This window comes from Nyctibius grandis, chromosome 2, assembly GCF_013368605.1.
Source record: "Nyctibius grandis isolate bNycGra1 chromosome 2, bNycGra1.pri, whole genome shotgun sequence".
Lineage (NCBI taxonomy): Eukaryota > Metazoa > Chordata > Aves > Nyctibiiformes > Nyctibiidae > Nyctibius > Nyctibius grandis.
The window spans coordinates 42,365,630-42,382,677 of record NC_090659.1 but is presented as its reverse complement, the minus strand read 5'-3'; the positions used below and the strand labels follow the sequence as shown (position 1 = coordinate 42,382,677).

Here is a 17,048-nt window from a genome sequence, read left to right as displayed (position 1 = left end):
GAGCTATGAAGTTGTTGGGGACTTAAAAGGGGACAAGCAAGGGCACTTGTGCTGTCACTACAAATCCTTGAAATTTTCTCTATGTGAAATAAAAAACTGTATGAGTAGCTTGCTGAGGAGATGCCAAAGACTGAACTCACTCCTCATAGTTACTTGCCTGGCTGGCACGGGCCAACACTGTTCGTAACTAGCCATCTTAATAGTGTACGAGAGGATTTTTTTTCCATAGGACTAACAACTGTGGCATGATTTGGTTTATTTGGCTTTGAAACAATCTGAGGGTGTCTTGTGAGACGTACTGTTCTGTATGTGCAGTGTCCAAGCATGCTTCTTCTTTGAGAATGCCGATGGATTGTGTATTTGACCTTTAAGCATGTGTAGTTTCCATTTTATCTCAGCGCTGCAGCCTTTCTGCATTTCCTTAGCGTTGCATCCTTGGCATGCAGGCAGGGCCATCTTGTAACCATTTACCTTACACTGGAATCTGGACAAATTCCTGGATATAGGCAAGGTTTAAAATAACTGTAAGTAGTTTGGACCTCCTCCTGCAACTGTGAAAATGTGAACTTGGGCTATTTTAAAAACAAAGTGCTGGAAAGAGGCTTTGTTTCACTACTGAAAAGTCTGAGTTGCATCTTGGTGAATGGAGGGAGAATAAATTTATTTTGATACCTGCTGTTCAATTTAACTACATTGACTGGTTCCCACATTCTGGGGCTTGAAGGGAAGTTGTAGCTTGAAACACGTGGACTATACTGTGAAACAGTGGTCTGCAGCTTTGCGACCAAAAATGTTCTGTAGAAACTAAAGTGACTGAAAACTGAACACATTTTTTTTAATAAAGAATCTTTAATATAACCACTACAACAATTTTAACTCAGAAAATTGCCTACAAGAAAGCTGGAGAGGGACTGTTTACAAGGGCATGTAGTGATAGGATGAGGGGGAATGGTTTTAAACTGCAAGAGGGTAGATTTAGATTAGATATTAGGAAGAAATTCTTTCCTGTGAGAGTGGTGAGACACTGGAACAGGTTGTCCAGAGAAGCTGTGACTGCCCCCTCCCTGGCAGTGTTCAAGGCCAGGTTGGATGGGGCTTTGAGCAACCTGGTCTAGTGGAAGGTGTCCCTGCCTGTGGCAGGGGTGTTGGAACTAGATGATCTTTAAGGTCCCTTCCAACAGAAACCATTCTATGATTCTAAATAAGTGCTAACAGTGTGTAACAGTTCTTTGTAGATACAGCTCAGTTCTGACTGAGGCCACTGACTTGTCCTTCCTTTTAAATTAGAAAAATTGGGAATTCTTATCTAAACCCAGGTTTTATTTCATGGTGCAGCTGGTGCAGTAGGAAGCATCGCATTTGCAAGGCCTGGCATCAAATGCCACTTCTGGTTAGATGTGCTGCAGGGAACCCTGACTATAATTAATTAACTACTGATTTGAAGCCGTGCCGTGAATTCTGCAGTCTGAGAGCTGCAGCCGCGGGAAAAAGGATACTGTCATGCCGTGTGTTTCAGTGTCACAGAAGAACAGTGTCCCACGTTAATGGCCTCAGGAAAGATTAATTAGCGTAAGAAGTAATTATAATAAGGAGTAGTAAGCGAATAGAAGAGATGAAGTTGAGTTACGTTTGATTTTCAGAGTAGATGCCTTCGTTGTGGAGAGCGTGGGCTGGCCGGCAGGGGGCGGTGGCCGGCGTGGTGGCGGCGCTGCCGCAGCCGGCAGGGGGCGGTGGCGGGCGGGGTGGCGGTGTTGCCGTAGGGGGCGGTGGCGGGCGGGCTGGCGGGTCCTGCCCCCCTCCCGCATCCCCCCGGCAGCCGCAGGCGGCCGCTACTCCGTGTTTATGTGGAGATTCACAAGCCTCCTTCTGGCAGCTGTGTGATGCCTTTATTAGCGGCGGTGAAACCCGGTAGCGGGGGCTTTTTGTGACCTGGAATGGGGTTGCTCCCCCTCCCCGGCCCCCCACTGCCCCCCGATGTCTCAGCCCTTTGGAAGAATTATTTAGCTTTAACCTGAAAAGTAATCATACAGATCAGTAAATTTCAGGCAACATAGGGACATGAAATAAGAGAAGATAGCCTTTAAAAGGGGATGGGGCTGGCCAGTCCTGATTGAAATGCCCCATCAGTATGACTCGTCCTTCATTTTCACGTTTCTAAAGTTTTACCTCAAAAATCCCCATACGAACTGTTCATTACTTTCCTCTTGAGGTGGGTCAGAGTGTCTTTGTGTGGGTATGTCAGCGCTGCTGGTATTAAAAACGCTCCTTTGAGGTAAAGAAGAAGGGGCCAGTAACGAGGCGAATGACAGACAGTTTTCTGTTTCGGACATACTGTACGGCCTCTGTCATGTGTAGCTGCCGCTACTTGCAGTGAGAGATTTGCAGCCTCACGCTTACGTGTGAGCCAGCAGTCAGGCCTTCTGCCTTTGTTGGGTCAGCAGAGGGCTGGAACGAAACATTAACAGGCGAAGAAATCCTAGCGATTGCTTTCCCCCTGGGTGCAGGTCCCTGGAACTGCTTGTCCTTTTGCTTTGGGACTCCAAATGCAAAAGCCTGTATGTAGGGTTACAACAAGGGTGCTCTTAGGTAGATGGGAATAAAACAGAAGTTCTGTTTGTGGGGCGAGGGCGAATACATGCTTATGTTGTTGTATCTGCTGGCCTTTTATCTGAACGGTACCACAGGAGTTCAGAATGTGTCTGAAAACAGAGGAAATGGCTTATATTCATTGATATTTTTGTTGTATGCTGAGGTAGTTCAGTTACTTTATTCAATTTTCTGTCTACATTTAATTTTTAGGATATTTTTCTGACTTCTGTTGTTTACAGATAAATCTGCTTGTCCAGTTTAATTATTTTTCTCTCTTGGTCAAGGAAGTACATTTTCTCTGTCTTCTGCCACCCCCCCCAACCCCTCCAGTCAACCTCCTCAGTATTGCTGGAGCAATCTAAGCCAGTATCTCTAATCTCTATAGCCTGTGAAATTCAGAATGTTTTTCTTAATGACTTCCGAGCAGTAACTATGAAAGGACAGATTTATTCTGAAAAACTGGAGTGGAAAGGTTGTTCTATTGCTAAAGTAGTTGCTCACACATGTGGTTGAGACTACTATCTAACAGATTGCTTATAGTCAATAGAAACTGTTTTTTTCCCTTTGTATCATATCTTCAAAGCTTATCAGCATTTTCCTTCCAGCAGCTTTATAAAAGCACTGGTAGAAAGACACTCTCAGTGAAATGCTTTTATTAATGCTTCCATTAACGCTAGAGGTTTTCTGGGTTGTAGGTTCAGATGATCTCATTCTGTCACTCAGAATTAATACAGAGGTATTACGTTAGAATATAAATGCTCAGCTTCCAGCATCTTTAGTTGCCTGCAAAATAGTCCTGTTTGAGTCTTTTAATCTTTTCTTTCCAGCCCTACCCATTTGGGGTGAGTTTTGGAATCAATAGTCATGCTGTGCTCCATTTATTGTTACAAAGATTTGTTTCTTGAAGTGAAGGAAATAGTAAATATAATTAAATGGTAAGAATCTAGCAGAAAGCATTTTTGACTCTGCATACTAAATTAATGTTTAATCATGTTGTGGACTTCAATAAAAGCAGGTGTCTACATGATTCCACCCTCCAGGTATCCCACAAGTACTGCTAGGCGGTTCAGACTATTATGTCTAAAATAAAAAGAGCCTCTAAAAAATATACGTGTGTCCACAAATACAAAAAAATAAAACAGAATTTCTAAGTTCTTGTCCACTTGACATGCCTCACGTCACAACTCAGTCCAGTCTGTTCCTCCCCTTGCTTGGCTGCTCAGGAAGATGAAAGTGATGGTGGATATTGTAGCACAGAAAATGCCATCTGAAAATGATGTTAATGTGGCAAGAAACTATCTTGTGAAGATCTTGAGAAGTTCCATGAGGTACAGTACTGACTTTACAAGTGCATCCCATCTGTTCCTTCCCAGTGATTTAATTCCTCTACCATTGCCAAACCCATAGCAAACCATCGCAGAAGTCCTCTTTCCCAACCTTCATTGTCTCACGCTCCGAACACTGCTTGTATTGTGCTAGTTTTCTAGTCTGGTGTTTCCTTAGTGGTGCATCATAGAAAAGTAATTTTTTCACAATAGATAGACCTTCTTGCTGAATTGATGCCTAAGAGATCCATTGAATTTGCCTAAATAGGTATTTGTGGTTTGCCGAGCTGGTATCAGTACCATTAGAGGTGAGCTGTGGGGAAAAAAAACCCTTCAATGTTCTGTGCAGCTGAACAGTGGAATGATTTTTTTTCCATACCTGAACACAGGCTTGGGGCCCTTGGAGTATGCGAGGACCATCTGGAGCCCAGCATCACGTGGCTGAGCAGAATCTTCTGCACTTGTTTGCACTGAGAGAACTTGGGTTCTCCACCGACCCTCTGAATTTCATATTGTACCAAGAAAGACCATAGTGACACTCTGCTTAACTGTTTTCTCTTTTGTCATGCTGGGAAGAGTAGGCTTTTGTTTAGGGAAACAATTACTTCTTATTTTTAGTGACAGTAGTGATGCTACACTTCTTAGTGAAATTACAACTTCCCTGTAGAATTATTATTCTCCTTTTGTAGTCCTGCATGCAGAGTTTGCAAAGGCAATTCATCATTGAATTCATCAGATCTTCCTGAATGTACTGCAAAAAGCCATGTACTCAAATTTGACCTGTTTTGAAGATATGGCCAGGGTTTATAATGAGCTTTAGTTTTGTTCTCTAAATTGAGTGGCTGTCTAATAATCCAAATTTATAAAAAGGGGGAATAAGTGAAAAAAAACATAGAACTGCCTTTAGAGTTCAAGTTGAAAACAAGGAACACTTTCTCAGCTTAGCAAATTATTTTGTAACTTAGACAAATTACTTAACCTTGCAGCAATAAACTTCATAAATACATAAGTGAAATACATAAGTGCATTAAGAAAACCGTCAAGAGCTAAGGTCTTGTAAGCCTTTGTTTCAGACTGTGGCTTGGAAGGATGGGATTTGTCTCACCTTATACCTCGTCTAAATTTTAAATTACACTTCCCCCAAGATGAGCCAAAGAGAAGGGCAGGATGAATTACCTTCAAGAAGTTCCTGCTTTGTTCCTGGGTGACTGAGAGGGTCTAGACAAATGGCCCATGCTCAGCATCTGCTCACTGAAACAGAAGTAGCTGAATTCCACCCAGAAGGCTTATTTAACATTGGGGAAAAAGAATGCGCTTATTTTGTGAGTGCTGAGAGGTATCACAAACAGGAAGTCCTTGGAAGGAAGTGCAAGCTGTTATTGCTAATTCCTGAACAGAAGGAAGGGGCAGAGGAGTGTAGAGCAGTTTTGCAGAAAGGTTTGCAAGGTGCAAAGCTCTAACAACTTTTTGTTGTACTTCGAAGGGATCTCTTCAGTTACATGAGCGTGTACGTTTGGAGGTGATATCCAAGTAGATATATGGGGACTTTGAATTGCTGAACTATTTTTGAGGTGTATTCTTTAAAAAACAAACAAAAAAACCTTGCATATCTGGGATACCAAACATTTCAACAGCTGAAGCAGAACTTGGCTGGAGTTAAAATTCTTAGTTATATCACTCTTACTAACTTGTATGAAACAATTTTTCTTCCCACCTCTTCCCATAAGTACATACCTACAGTAAAACCTTGCCAAAGCCCTACTGTACTATTGACATGTTGTAAAAGAGTCATAAGTCTCAGTATTAGCTTTAACTGCTAAAGCTCTGGATACGTGTCAGGTACTTTAAAATTTGTTTGCCTGTCTCTGCCCCTCATAAAAACCACCCCACCCCCAAAATAAATAAAATTAAAAAAAAAATACAAAACACCCAAGCACAGACCATGGAGAGTACTCACATTTCACTGCGTCTTGAACGTTTTGAAGGAATGCTGGTGTCTTTTCAAAACTGACATGCATGTAGAAAGTTGTCTCATTTGCTGTCATTGAAAGTCGTTATGCCTCTGTCCTATCTGCATAGTGTTTGACTACTGCCCTGGTAGATTTTTTGCTGCATGTCACCTTTCTGATCTGTTTGCATTAAACTAGTACACTCTAACTCTCGTTTTCAGAAGAAATGACCTAGCCTGCAGGCCTCACTCCTGGCATGCAACCAAATTTACAGAAAGTCAACCTGAGACGGCCACGTCACACCTGTCCTCATCCAGTGCCTGCGCTTCCTGGCACTCGCGCTACCATGCAAGGTGAGTCTATGTTTAAGTTAACAGCATTAAGCTCCAACAGCAAGACAAGGATAATGTAGGTCATGACATTGAGTGTTTTTTTTTAAACCCACTAATGCAGAATGATTGTGTTATATGTCTTGCCTCTCCTTTCAATGCTTGAAGGGGGAGAACGGGAAGTTTGACATATCGATGAATGGATTTCAGAAAGAGTATGTGATGTGTGCATGTGACTGAAAGGTAAGAAACTAGCTTTAAAGGCACTCAAAAGGTTATGTTTCTTGCTCTGCATTTCCTTTCAGTGTCCACTGGTAAAATACTAAACCTTTGTAAGTGAAAAGAAACCATCAAAACTAACATACTTAAAGTGAAATAGTAAAGGGAGAAGAAATTGGAAAATACTGTTTCAGACTATTAAAAAGCCTTTTCGTAAAGGGAGGGTGCAGAATGTTTTACTGTTGGACTTTAAGGTATTATTGGTTTTATTAGTTAAATTGTCTTTCTGTAATCTGATCTTCCCTACAGCTGTGCTCTTGCTTGTGTAGAGAGGTAGTAAGACCGATTATTTTCAGTCTTCAGTCCCTGTTTAAAGCACCTCAATGTTTGTGAGGTCTCATTCGGCGCTAGGGGAGAAAGGCTGGCACCCGTGCAGTTTTAGCTGTGAAACTGTAAAATTCTAGGTAATGTGTGTTTGTGTCTGGTTACAGGTTCTTGTTTATTTCCTGCTCATAGGTGACATTCTTCAGCATTTTCACAAGGGTCTTTTGTTTTGGTTTTGGTTTTGTTTTGTGGGGTTTTTTTTTTTTGGTTGCTTTTTTCTTCTCAGTTCCCACTGGGCTGTAGTTATGCTGAGCATTAAAGAAAATGAGTCCAGTACACAATCCCAGTTTGGAAAGTAGGCTTGTGCTTTCTGTACTTCCTGCTGTGCGTTCTCAGTCATTACTACTTGATAATAATTTATCGTGGTAGTTAAAGCAGAAGAACATGCATACTTTAAGATTTTATTTTATTTTTCATGTCATTTTTACAATCATTTTTACATCATTTGTTTTCTTTAGACGCTCCCTACTATTTTTAAAATAACTTGCTGTCTGCCCTTGAATAAAGTATGAATGTTAACGTTTAGACAGAAAGGTTTTTTAAAATGCATTTTGTAATACTTCATTAGCAGATGTTTTAACTCATTATATTTCTCAAATCCTCGATTGTAATTGCTGCTGTTTTACACTGATACAGAGAGTTTGTATTTAAATTTCATGTAGATGAGCTGAATTAGATTTATAGATTTGAAGACAGTAAAAGTCCTGTACACAGAAACAAAATTCAGAAATTTATAAAAACTTTATAGAGTTCCTGGTTGCAAGGCTAACTCAAGAGTATTTCTACTTTGGGTCTACTGAGCCTTCTGACAGAGCTGTAAATCAACATGTGCTTCCTGTTCTTCCTCATGGCTGTCCTTGTACCTTGTGAAACTAAAATACTACAAGGCACGTGTCTCAAAGTGTGATTTGATAGGAGCTGGATGAATCACAATATTTAAAAAAGAAAAAAATATTAATTTGGTTCAAGGCCAGTTTGAAATGAGCTTTGGGCAGGAAATTGTGGGTGTAAAAGAAAAGGGGGGAGGGGAATAGAGCAATCCTCCCACATATTGGGAATAAAAGCAACCGCTGGTGGACATCAGTATTAATAAAAAGGGCAAATTGTGCTTTCTCAGATGCTGCTGAGAGATTCAGTGGCTTTAGCACAGTCTAATACCAGGGTTCCCAGGGCATTAGCATCCTGAACCCCTTGGCTGCTTGTGCTGCCCACCTGAAAGGTGATGTATTTGGGAGATCTGTCAGTCCCGGTGTCTGTTGCCCAAGACAGTTTCAGTGGCAGAGCTGACTTCAGACTGCGGCTGCTGGAGGCCCAGCATTCCCAGAGTGCCAGCCCAAGGATTTGGGTGTTTTGAGGATCCCAGTTGCAGAGGGGGGTTCTTTGGGCTGGCTTGTCTGCAAAAAGAGAAGGTGAGAAGCTTCAGAGATTCCCCACTTTCAAAGTACAGTTCTCAAAACCAAGAAGCACCGTGCACTCTAAGTCAAGCACCAAGCTGAACAGGACAGAGCAATTAGCAGCTGAAAGCAGCAGTATACAAGGAGATAATGGAAATAGCCCCAGGAGGGTATATCTCTATATGAGATGGAATCCTTGGGCTATTTCTGGAATTTCTTGTCCTTCCTTCAGCTAAGCATGAGAGATTGGTATTCATAGCCTAAAATCTCTTCTGAATGTGCCTGCCTGCATTCTCTCTGTGAGTGTGAAAACTAAATCTCTTGTAAAACGTGGACAGTTCGATCAGGGAGAGAGATGCTTTTGCTCTCTTCCAAGCAGGGTATACCTGGATTTTGTGTGTTGGGGAAGGGGGAGGGGCTCGCAGCTGGACAAAACTGCCCTCTGAAAATTGTCCTTACTACCTAGGTAAATGCTAGATTAAACTATGGGTAATTTGGTGTGGTTTGGGTTTTGCAGGTTTTTTGACTGGTTTTGGTGGGAGTTTTTTGCCAGCCTACTGAATTTGGACCTTTGAAGGTACATGAAGCTAGAGGAAAATGGACAGACCAGAAGAGACTGTACCAGTGTAGATAAGATAGAGGGTATTTCTGGACTCCAGCTCTCCACATCCACCACTCTATGTGTATTTTTTTTATCATGGGACTTTCATTCAAAAACTGTAAGCTATCTTGGAAGCACTAGGCCGGATCTAACTGCCTCTCACGCAAGGCTAGAGAGTTAGACCTTGTAAGCTTTTGGTTCCTTAATTTCCCTCTGTGAGTCTTCTGCTGTCTTTTTCACAGAAGTCATACTTGAACAACATGGATGCAGACTTTTTTCCTAGCCCACCATAGACAAAGGTGGAGTGCACTTTTCTGGGAGGTGTGGATATGAACTATCTTAAGTTGCTTAAAGTTTAGACCCTGTATTTTCTTCCAGTAGGATATACTGTAATAGAGGACCTTATAATCTTTTTCTTTTTGGTGCCCCTGGGTGTGCAGTTGAAGCCAACAACCTCTTTAAATTTGTTCTGGCCTTACAGGTGTGGGTGTGAGCCAAGTATGCTTTGAGAAGGCTGCTTAAACTGATTTTTTGGGGCATTTAGGGTCAGGTACATCTGGTCTGTAATCCCATGCGGTCTGAATGTGGTCTGATTTGCTGAGATGATGTCATTTCTGGGAGGGCCCAGAAGCAGCAACTCATGCCCCAGGACTGAGGCATTAGTTATTGGCCAAAGTGGCCAAGGATGGTGTTTGTAGATAATTCCTGGACTTTACCTGCCAGACTTCAACCAGCAGTGTGGGTGTTTTAGTGAATCCGCTCTAAAAAAGCTATTGAGAGAAGGATATCCTGGGATGCCAGGCTCAGGTAGACAAATGGCTTTTGGACTCTCTTCCATGTCAGGGTTCATGGGAGGATTGCCCTGCCATTAAGGACCACAGGAAGCCATGCTTTGCAGTAGCACACCATCAGAAACTTTCCTGTCCTTTGAAGCTTTTGCTGCATCTGCTGGGTTTCCATTAGGCGTTTCCTAGCAGGGCTTTGACCCCTTATGCCAATGATCTCTGCTTCACATTTGATACCAGCAGATCTACACGAGACTTGTAAATTGAGGCTTTCTTGCACAAGTGTCATCTTTATTTTAATCAATGCCAAGTCTCTCCTTAGTGCTGAAGAGGGGGAAAAATATCAGCAATTCATAGCAGTACGTGGCTTACATTCTTCATTAACAAAGGAGATCCTAATAATGACCAAGACACTTTTTACAGGAACCACAGTATCTGCCTAAGAAGACAATTAAGACCTTTTTAAGTATTCAGCAAGATGTGTTAAAATGCTGAAAATAAAAGAATGAAAGAAGAAAAAACCCACAAGATGAGGCCAGTGTTAGTGTATCTTGTTAATAAAATGCTTTTAGAAAATAAGCACAAAGTATACCTTCTCTTATTTCACATGAGTTGCTTTTGACCATGTGGTACAAAAAAAGCTACAAAGGCTATAGTAATAGAGGGGGAAAAAAAAACAATTCTCATGTTAATACTGAATTAGTTGACCTTTGCAATATTTTTGACAGAAAAAAAAGATCTATATCACTGTTTGTATTTTTTTATGTGGACTAATCTAATTTCAGTCCTAGCTTTCTTTACGGCACAAGATTTGATAGATGCTTCGCATAATTATAGCTACAGGGAAGTGGAATAATTCTGGGATTTCTACCAAGGGGCTTTGCCTGCAAGGGCAAGAATTTGAATTTGGTATATAAAAGCAGGAGGGGCTGCCAAGGAAGTTCAAACAGGGAGATGTGATGAGAATAACTGGAAAGACTATCATCTCAGCATCAGTGTGTTGGATTGACAGGAGGTGGGTGCTGTGAAAGATAAAAGAAAAGAAAGAAAACAGAACAAAACTGACTGTATAGGAAAACAACAGAAGCAGCAAGATTTTGGAATAGTGTCCTAGGCAAATGATCCAGAGAAAGTACAATGTCAAAGATGACGTTTCTATACAGGAAAGAGTGGTAGAGAGGAACTGGTGGCAGTAAGGATTCTTGAAGGAAGGTCAGGAGTTTGGTTTTGGCCATGCAGAGCTTATGTTACTCTGGCATCTCCTCCTGACATTTTCCTGTTGGTGTTGTGGAACTGGGTGGAATTGAATGACATTGTTTAAGGGTGGCAACCTGAGAGTGGTTTGAAACCACATTGGCAAGGTGTGTGTGGAGGCTCAGAACTAAAATGGTGGCATTTAAGGCAAATGTTTTTAGTGAACCTCCGTTTAGAAATGAAAATATTAAATGAATGGGCAGATTTGGATAAGCAGGACAAGGAAATAACTTTATGGGCTGAAGAAGTTTAGAGTGAGATTACAAAAGATGAACAGCGAAGTACATGAGAGTAATAGCTGGAAGAATTGGGGTGCCTGGTAAATAAGCTGAAAAATAAGTTGGTGTTTGTCCTGGGAAAGAGGGAGCTAATGGAGCTCAAACTAAATTTGATTAAAAGTGAAGTCAGCAAAATCAACCATTTGCAGAGGGAGAGAGGAGCCTTCAAGGAGGTAAATGTGTATTACTTATTGGTAAACTTACAGAGGGAAGTTGAGTTAATTAAGGTTTCAAGCTTTGAATCAGTGACAGTATAAAGATAAAGCCCTGACTTTGTGTTCAAACTTCCAATTTTATTAGAATTAGTTATTGTTTAACTTGAGTAACTGCTATGCAGATGGATCTCAACCACTGTTAGTAAAATTGGTGGCTATATTTATATATGATTATGTTGTGGCATTTTTTGACTGGTATATTTATACTGAGGCTTTTTGTTTGTTTCCTACCATAGTTGCTCTTCTCATGACCTGTCAAACTCATGGGATCAGTCAAGTCTACATCGCACTTCTGACCAATTCAGCTCTTTGGGAAGTATGGACAGCTGGGACCACACTCCACAAATAGCCCAGTACGGAAGACTTTCCTCTTCAAGGTCTAATAGTAGCATTGATCATCTAGGGAGCCAAAGTAAGCGGGATTCAGCCTACGGGTCTTTCTCCACGAGTTCTAGCACCCCTGACCACACTCTATCCAATGCAGACACTTCTTCGACAGAGAACATGCTATACAAAGTAGGCAACTGGGAGACTGCTAAGTATGGAAACAAGTCTGGCCAGTTCTTGAACGACAACAGTGGAATAGAGGACAAACCTGGGTGTTTGTCAGCTCCCATCCAATATGAGAACAACAAAAGTCCTAAAATAGAGGAACACCCTGATGGCAAGCTCCCTAGCTCTGGAAGATCCAGTTTTGGACCTGTCTGGTATGTTCCTGATAAGAAGAAGTCTTCATCTCCTCCCCCACCACCTCCACCTCTTCGTAGTGACAGCTTTGCTGCTACCAAAGGCCATGAGAAAGCCCATGGCCCTGTATACTCAGAGGGTGCCAGCACGCAGCACTTTACAGCCCTGAACCGGTCTCAGCTCAGGAGTGACTGGAACTTGGAAACTGTGGAGCAGCAGCGGCGACCTTCCAGAGCATGTGACAGGAGGGTCAGCAGCTCAAATTATAAATCTGATCTCAGTTCAGAACACACTTTTTCTTCGACTGGTGAAAGGTACAATAGTAATGCTGGAACTGTGAACAAACTGCAGTCATCCTTGTCCAGCACTGATGTTCGGTTTGCACAGCCTACTTACAGTTACCACCACCAGCACCAGTACAGTGATGAAAGCACTTTTTTTCACAACGCAAGAATCTTAGCTGCGCCTAAGGATCAGCAACATTATCTGTCCTATAGTGGCATTCAGGAGTTAGCTACAGACCATTTTCATGGCTACAGTCCAAACCAAGCCAGTCTGCTCAACACTTCTTTCGCTTCGAACAGTGCTGCTGAACAGAAGGTGGACAACACTGGACAGAGTCGCTATTATTGCGTGACAGCAAAACAGCCTGCTCAGGGAAGCTCAAAGCCACTACAACTCAAGGACGACAGCTGGGAGCCTGCAGTGGGGGCTGATGCGTCGCTTGGACCTCATGAAAGTCCTGCAGTTGTCACAATGGTCCAAAAACCAAAATACTATCTACCTCAACAATCTGTTGAATCTTCACTGAAAGGGTGTGAGAACAGTAGTCATTACCCAGTGGACAAAGAGGGGGATGCTAGGTGTGCTGTAGTAGAAGAAGCTAAAAAACCCAATCTTACTGAAAAGTCTGGACAAAAGAAAAACTTTGAGAGCAGCTCTGAGGAAAGTGAAATTAGATACGGTCAACAGGAGTGTGTAAAGGGCTGTGTCCTTACCACTGAAAACAGATCTGCTCAGAAAGATTTTAGGTGGGGGAAAGATGAGAGTAGCAAGATTTCTCCTCAGAAGACCCCAATGTTGCACTCTTTAGCTCAGGAAGGGAAAAAACAGTCTGACAACAGCCCAGAAGCGGTAACAGAGCGACAGGCCCCGTTTGACACTCACTTGTCTAAACAGGCGCGAAGGAGCGATCGTTTTGCAACAACCCTGAGAAATGAGATCCAAATGAGAAGAGCGAAGCTGCAGAAAAGTAAAAGCACTGCTACTTTAGTAGGGTCATCTGAAACAGAGGAGTGCAATGAGACCTGGAAGCCAGATTCGGCAGAAAACACCACCACCTCTCCAGACACTAACTTTACCAGCACCTACAAAGATCACCTCAAGGAAGCACAGGCCAGGGTTCTGAGGGCGACATCCTTCAAACGGCGGGACTTGGAACCCAGCCCTGCTGAATATCTCCCCAGGTCACCAGAGCGGAAAACTGGTAGTTACAACTCTTCATTATTGGGTTTGGTTTCTGAAGATGCATCTGGATTCCTCGAGGCTACACAAGCTAAACCGAACCCTATAGGGAGTGGCACTCATCATGTTTCTCGCATTGGAGCCAGGAAGAGGTTCACAACAGAGCAAAAACTGAAGTCTTACTCTGAACCGGAGAAGATGAATGAGGTGGGGATGTCAGAAGATGAGTGCCATGCTCATTGCCATCCAAATACGTCTGAAGAAGCCCTGGGCTCATTTGCAGACAGGTGGAAATTTTTTGAAGAAACAAGTAAGCCTGCATGCAGGAAATCTGCACAGAAACCAGCTCCCCACAGTCTAGCTGAGGGACAGCCTGAGAGGCCAGACAGGAAAGCTGCTGGTGGGCAAGAGGGAGAGGAATCATGGTATGAGAGGAGAGGTCGAGCAGCCTCTGTTGGACTTGAAACTGCACATGCTTCAAAAGATAACGTCCACCACAGTACCAGCAATAAGGCTGCTGATAGGATTGTGAAGTCTGAACAGCCGCAGCGACTGGGAACCTTTGCAGAGTATCAGGCGTCGTGGAAGGAGCAACGGAAGCCAATAGAGCCAAGGAGCTCAGGAAGGTACCATTCAGCCGATAATATCCTTGATGCAGGCCACGAACAACATGAGAAACCCCAGTATACCCATGAGAGGTCTAGATCATCCCCTTCTACTGATTTCTACAAACAGGTACAAGTATCTTTCACATTATCCTTTAAATTGCCTGGGGAGTGGACAGGAAACTGGTGGAGGGGGAACGAGATAATTTTAATGAAAGTTTCCAGTTTAGGAACACAATGTAGTGTGGTGTTTGCCTTTTGCCAGTAAGGGAATAGTTGTTATAGGTAGCTCTCAAGTAAAATGAAGATGATCAAAGTTTGTATTGCACAGGAACTGAGTGTGGCAAAGAGCAAATGGATCAGGTAATTTCTTGTGTGTTGTAGCCCGGTGGAAGAAAACAACCTGGTTGATTTGATAATATCCTGTTTTTCACAATAGAGGCACGAGAGGATCAAAGCAGTCTTCACAGAGTTACTTCTTCATTGGTGTGACTGCCTTCCCCATTTTAAGGCTTTCAGTTCTCAGAACTATGAAGAAAAATGTTCCAAGGGGAAATAATATCTACTTTTGTCCGATTTTGTTAATGATCTAATTGTTTTCCATGAATTTCCTCTTTTCTTCTAAACTTGCTTGATGTAAAAGCTTCATAGGACAAAACTTCTGCGTAATAAAGTTTAGAGGTTAAAAATATGCCTGTTAAAGCTTTACTACAGCACCAAATGAAACTGCTTAGTGTTTCATTTTATGTCAGTTTGCTTGATTTAAGATGTATAAATTTATTCCTTAGAGAGATGCCAAATGTCTGTTCAACTTGCAAGTAAATATTAAGTTAATTTTTAACTGAGCAGGGCCAGGGAATGGTTGGCAGGTGGCAGGGGAAGTAAACAGAGAAACTGAGTCTCCTGAGTTCTCTGTTTAAAAGATGTTGTTCAAGCTGCTACAAGATTGCCTGATATGTATAAGGAGTCATAGTGTGTTCAACCTGTGTTGAATTTCACCTTATGCAAGAAAAGAATTGAGGCAATGCAGTTGTATTTTTTTTTTTTTTTGTCCTGGTAAAAACTTTACATACATACACATGCACACAGTACCTCTGTGTGTGTGTATGTACAGGGAGTAGAATGAGAATAGCTCAAAAAGAAACAAAATATGTTGATCTCTAAAAGTTGTGGACTCTTTTTCTTTAAGTTTTTTGTGTCTTTAAGTGTTGCAAAAGTTATTTTTGAACTCTATGTGCAGACTTAACTATGCGGATAATTTACTAGGGTAGAGATTCCACACACGGGAAATATTCACCTGGAAATGATTTTGAAAATTAAATTAACTAAATAATTAAATAATTGCCTACCCAGCAGAAAAATCATTATATAATCTATCCCATGTATGCATTTCTGGTTTATTAGTTAGTGCCTTTAAGTTCAGTATAGGCCTCCTGGGGCAAAAAGCAGACACCTGTTTAGGCACCTGGAAAATATGGTGATAAGTGCATTGAAGATGCTTAGAACAGACTGAAGTAAATAAAGATGTTGTTTCACATATATGATTCAGATGATTCCAGTGCTAATGCGCAATTAAGTTTCTGTAGGTTCGGTGTTTGTAATGCAAAGCTGTGCTTTGGGTGTGGTTGTTTGAAGATAGCGAGATAATAAAATTCTGGAACAGAGATGTGTGTTTTACTGAGAAACTAAAGTACGGGCTACGCGCTCGAGGATTCAAAAGCTGGTGTGTACTTGCCTCTTCTGAAATGTGAGCAAGTCTTTTGTAACTTCTTTGCCGCTTTTTTTTTGCTCTTTGCCAAATGGAAGTTGTGAAGGTTTATATAAATGTTAAACTTCTGTAGAGCAGTAACTCGAGCACAGCCAGGTCGGTAGTGCTGCGCAAGAGGTCACATAGCATACTGTACCACTTAAAACCAAACAAGCTTAAGACATGCTATGCTGTTGACTTCATGTATATTCAAACAGAGCAAACCCACAAATAAGAGGTTCCATAATCATAGATTTTTCAGGAGTCTGAAACATGATGACTTGGTGTCTTACTTGTGCTATAAACCACTTTTAGGAAGTCTCAGTTGAAGTAAGGAGGCAAGCAGAGGATTTAAAGGAAGATGGGGAGCGTATTTTCTCTAAAGTTAACAATCTGGATGAAAGGAACTGCACCGTAAGGTAAGTATTTCATAATTTCTGGCTTTAAGAGATTTCTTATGACAACTCTGATCTGGTCTTTTCCTGACCCAAACTGGAAGTTTTGCTGTGATGGTTTCAGAGAGTTCGCAATGCTTTTTCCCCTTGTTTCCCTTGTTCTACCCGTGTACTTCAACATGCATGATAGAATTAATGTTGGGACTGAAATTTATGGGGACTCTAGCTTGAAGAAATTGTCAAGTGTTGAGTGTATTACAGTTTGTTTGGAGCCAGATGATTCTTATTTGTGTGCATGAAACGATTCAGATATTTTTCGTATTTATCAGTTACAGGTTTTTGTCGGAGGGGTGGGGGGGAGGGAATGCTTGAGGTTTCCCAAAAGAGTTTTCCAGTATTATCCTTGGCAAAGACGCTATGCTACTGGAACACAGTAGTAGTGCTGTAAATTGGACTTTTCTCTACTTGTGCATTTACAGAAAACAGTAAATAAACAGAAGCCACAAAAAGTTGTTTTCCCATTTGATCATCTCTGCTTTTCTCTGTTAACTCCTGTTTTAATTAAACTGTACAATATTTTCAGACCCTTTTCAAATGTAAGACTGTATGCACAACGCAGTTAAAGTCCTTAAATGTCTAGCATGGGGGGTGGGGGGGTGCCCTCCTCCTAGCCCGCAGTTTGCCAGAGCAGTTGTAATATAAGCAGTGACTGCAGCAGTCGCTGGTGCTGCGGCTGCTTAGGTGGTGTGTGGCAGCTGAACTGCCGTTGTGCACACACTGCTGTCGCCAGGTTTGATAGCTCCGGTTCTTCTAACAGAAGAAACACGT

The 17,048-nt window shown here is 41.9% G+C and overlaps 1 protein-coding gene across 2 annotated transcripts in view; it reads left to right on the top strand.

Annotated features, from left to right (window-relative positions):
* The window catches only part of SHROOM2 (shroom family member 2), a 128,604-nt gene that overhangs the window by 78,422 nt on the left and 33,134 nt on the right, over positions 1 to 17,048 (top strand). The window contains exons 3-6 of one of the 2 annotated variants that reach the window (XM_068425588.1): positions 3,813 to 3,917; positions 6,085 to 6,216; positions 11,559 to 14,208; positions 16,141 to 16,244. In XM_068425588.1, the coding sequence (XP_068281689.1) occupies positions 3,813 to 3,917; positions 6,085 to 6,216; positions 11,559 to 14,208; positions 16,141 to 16,244 (2,991 nt within the window). The remainder of the gene's footprint in view (positions 1 to 3,812; positions 3,918 to 6,084; positions 6,217 to 11,558; positions 14,209 to 16,140; positions 16,245 to 17,048) is intronic. The other variant, XM_068425590.1, reaches the window with a different exon arrangement.